The 4,126-nt window shown below is 36.3% G+C and overlaps 1 protein-coding gene across 1 annotated transcript; it reads left to right on the top strand.

The window, feature by feature from the left end:
• The first annotated feature begins 381 nt into the window (after positions 1 to 381).
• Positions 382 to 3,589, top strand: LOC112502149 (putative pentatricopeptide repeat-containing protein At5g52630). The gene is made up of 2 exons (XM_025105982.1): positions 382 to 2,684; positions 3,519 to 3,589. Exon 1 carries the CDS (start codon positions 594 to 596, stop codon positions 2,385 to 2,387), a length of 1,794 nt encoding a protein of 597 aa, XP_024961750.1. The 5' UTR covers positions 382 to 593; the 3' UTR covers positions 2,388 to 2,684; positions 3,519 to 3,589.
• Positions 3,590 to 4,126: the final 537 nt, after the last annotated feature.

Here is a 4,126-nt window from a genome sequence, read left to right as displayed (position 1 = left end):
TCCACAATAAAAATGATTAATCAACCTCTCATAATTACAAAAAAATGAACAAAATGAAAAATTATGATTGGTTAAATACGGTTTGCACGGTTTGTACAAATTCACTGGTTCGCATTTGATCGCTCCCCTATGCAAGTGTGTATATATTTGGGTGTCATTGGGATAGAATATGTACATGTTCTTTGCATCTATATAGTGAGATAAAGAAAAACCAATTTTCCTTGGAGAATGAAATTTGAGAAGCAACATTTAATTTAATTAGAAGTTGACATTTGAGTAATTTAATCGTCATAGACGCTAGTCCGATGTTCGGTAGGGACCTCAGATTTGAGGAGACTAAAATGCTGGTATAAGTTGTCATATTTTGTTATGTGAGAGGCTTAAATTGTTCTTTCAATATTTCATGTGAATTCGATTCAGAAGTGTTCAATATTTGGTTCACATCTTCTGGTAGGTAATCTCGGGGATGACATACACGACAAGAGTTTCTTGTTTTCTTTGAAGGCATTTTGGCAGTATTATTTCAGTTCAGATTTTGTGGTATAGTTTTATGATAGACTTGATTCATTGGTGGTTTAATTGGAACATCTAACATGCTCTCAGTTCCCCTACAGTCTCTGCACGAACGAACCGAACAAACCCTATTTGGCTTTGAACAAAAGTATAGGAATGTCTCTAGCCTCCTCCTTTCTGTGACCCGATCAAGAACACGCCTAAATGGTCTACAACTCCATGGTCATATCATCAAGCTAGGCTTTCAAATCATCCCACTGATCTCTCATTATTTAATCAATTTTTACTCCAAAACCCAGCTCCCATTCGAGTCCTTGCGAGTTTTCGATGAAACCCACATCAAATCATCAACCACTTGGAGTTCCATCATCTCTTCTCTTGCTCAGAATGAACTCCCTATTCTTGCGCTTCAATATTTTAGAAGTATGGTCGATAGCGGAATTCGACCGGATGACCATATATTCCCGAGTGCCACCAAAGCCTCCGCGATCCTTTCGAGCTATACTGTTGGGCAGTCTGTGCATTGCTTTGCGTTGAAAACTGGGTATGACGTTGATGTGTTTGTCGGGAGTTCATTGGTGGATATGTATGCGAAATGTGGGAAAATTGAAGATGCACGTAAAGTGTTTGATGAAATGCCTATGAGGAATGTGGTTTCTTGGAGTGGGATGATATATGGGTATGCTCAGTCGGGTGAAAATGAAGAGGCTTTGTTGCTTTTCAAGCAAGCTTTTTTCGAAAGGTTTGAGGTTAATGATTTCACATTTACAACTGTCATCCAAGTTTGTGGTACTACAACACTGCTTGGATTAGGGAAGCAGCTGCATGGGCTATGTTTGAAATTGAGTTATGATTCATCGAGCTTTGTAGGAAGTTCTTTGATTTCTATGTATTCTAAGTGCGGAATTATAGAAGTAGCTTATCAGGTTTTTGATGAGATACCAGTTAGGAATTTAGGCATGTGGAACGCAATGCTCATAGCGTGTGCTCAACATTCACATACGAATAAAGCCTTTGAATTATTCAAAGAAATGGAAATTTGCAGCATAAAACCGAACTTCATAACATTTCTATGCACGCTCTATGCTTGTAGCCATTCAGGATTAGTTGAGAAGGGTAAGTACTATTTCGCACTAATGAAGCAGTATGGGATTGAACCATGCGATCAACATTATGCTTCTATGGTCGATATCCTTGGCCGAGCTAATAAACTAAACGAGGCGCTCTCGATTATAACGGAAATGCCAACGAAACCTACACAATGTGTGTGGGGAGCATTTCTGACCGGATGCCGACTTCATGGAAATACGGAATTGGCTGCTTATGCTGCTGACAAAGTCTTTGAATCAGGTCCTGTGAGTTCGGGTATGCACGTTTTATTATCCAACACATATGCGGCTGCAGGGAGATACGAAGATGCGGCTAGAGCCCGGAAGATGATGAGGGATAAAGGGATAAAAAAGGAAACAGGTTTGAGTTGGGTCGAGGAGGGTAATTTCGTACATACTTTTGCTTCAGGGGATAGACGGCATTTCAAAGCCGAAGAGATATATAAGAAACTGGAGGAGTTAGAAGATGGAATGGAGAAAGCTGGTTATGTTGCGGATACGAGTTATGTATTGAGGGAAGTGGGCGGTGAAGAGAAGAATATGGCGATTAGATATCATAGTGAGAGATTAGCGATTGCGTTTGCTTTAATTACATTTTCAGATAAAAAGCCGATTAGAGTTATGAAGAACTTGCGTATTTGCGGTGATTGTCACACCGCGATAAAGTTTATGTCGAGATGTTCTGGAAGAGTGATAATAGTAAGGGATAACAATCGGTTTCATCGGTTTGAGGATGGGAAATGCTCTTGCAGTGATTATTGGTGATCTACTTGATACTTCTAAACAGGATGCGCCAGAAATTTGACATGTAAATGAGTTTGATAAAGATTTCCCAGAATTCTAAAGTCATTTATCAGAAAAAACACCATCTTGGTGGGTTAGGCTTCAGCAAACTTACTGGAGGGGAAACAAAGACCACAAGAGCTTATAAAGATGTATGGGATATCTTATCCTGACCGAGAACATCCGAAGGTTATTATTAAAGGGTCTTTGGCCTAGCCGTATCTGAGCCTCTTGCCTCCTAGGAGGTCAGGGGTTTAAACATCACCATTGATGAGGACGGTGTGTGAGTTTATTTATTGCATTTGCTATATATAAATTATATTATATACTTAAAAAAAATCTGAAGGTTATTTTTGTTTTGTTTAGATTTTTACTTCGACTTGGATGTTGAGTTACATATCAACATCCATCAGTCTTTAGCATGTATTTTTGTTTTTGGGTGATTTCTTTCTGGTGAAGCTTAAGGAAGGGTCTTTCCACTTGATCAGATGCATAAATCAAACAAAGCCAGATACTAATCACATATTTGAGTTTAGAGATACACAAGGCACTGGCTTTTTCGGGTTTCAGCCTGGGCCTCCCAAACCTGAGGCCGCTTTCAGTGAGTAAAGAAAAGGCCCGCCCGGCCCAGGCTTAGGGTTGAAAAAGGGCCTGATCGGGCTTTTTCAGGCCAGGCCTAAGTGTTGTGCATCTCTAATTGAGTTATTATTATTTTTTTGGGGGTATGATAAATCTCATGTAAGATGTATGTTGATCATGCTCCATATCTGTTTCCCGGTTTTACTCTTATGTGCTGCTTTTTTTTGTTTTTGTTTTTGTTTCCTGCATATCAGATCAGAATTACTGGTTACATTTGTATGTGGAGTATTTGTTCAGTTGCATTGCAGCAAATTATTCAATTCTTGATCATATGTATAGTTAAATTTCCTTTTCAAGTTTTTTTTGAAAAAAGTCTCAACGTTTCAAGAGTTCAATTTAGCATGATTTGCTTGCATTTACCGTAGAGAGTGCAGATAGATGCAATAAATTCATGGTTGGTTGCACCCAACCTCGTAGGTGTCAAGTTGCGTATTTGAGAAACTATAATTGGTGTTTTGTATTTGCAAATTGCAGGGGTGTTGAAGAATGATTCTTGGTGTTGGCTGAAATGGCATTGGATTCTCTGACGGATTTGTTTCGATATAAATCGTATGCAAATTTTCCATACTCGTAGATAGATTTGTTTCAGATTTGGTTCTTTTGATTTAACTCTTGTCAAAAAGTTTGTTAAATTTTGATCTTATTTATCATTTTCTCCTATTTTAGTTGAAACATAAAACATATATAATATATTATACATTAATATCTTTAAATACTATAAGGGTGTTCGCATAATATAGCGAGATATATCTCAATTTTAATGTTTTGTTTTATTATTTATCTATGCCAATATAATACGGTTTTTAGTGATTTTGAGAAAACGATAATGTTTTTATTTTTAAATAAAATATCAATTTAGATATATCACAAAAATTTAGAAAACAAATATCGATATTAGTATCAAATTTATTATTTAAAGTTATGGTTTTTTGTGTAATTTCTTTAATTCAATATTTTATTTATAATTTAATTTAGATTTAATAATAAAGTAATTTATTTATCGTTTAATAATATAATTTTTATAAATATAATAAGGGTTAAACATTTTGTTATAGCTAATGATTATCTTGATTATATTTTAG

This window comes from Cynara cardunculus, unplaced genomic scaffold (assembly GCF_001531365.2).
Source record: "Cynara cardunculus var. scolymus isolate 2C unplaced genomic scaffold, CcrdV1 Un_Scaffold_995, whole genome shotgun sequence".
Lineage (NCBI taxonomy): Eukaryota > Viridiplantae > Streptophyta > Magnoliopsida > Asterales > Asteraceae > Cynara > Cynara cardunculus.
This window is presented reverse-complemented; position numbering and strand designations above follow the sequence as displayed.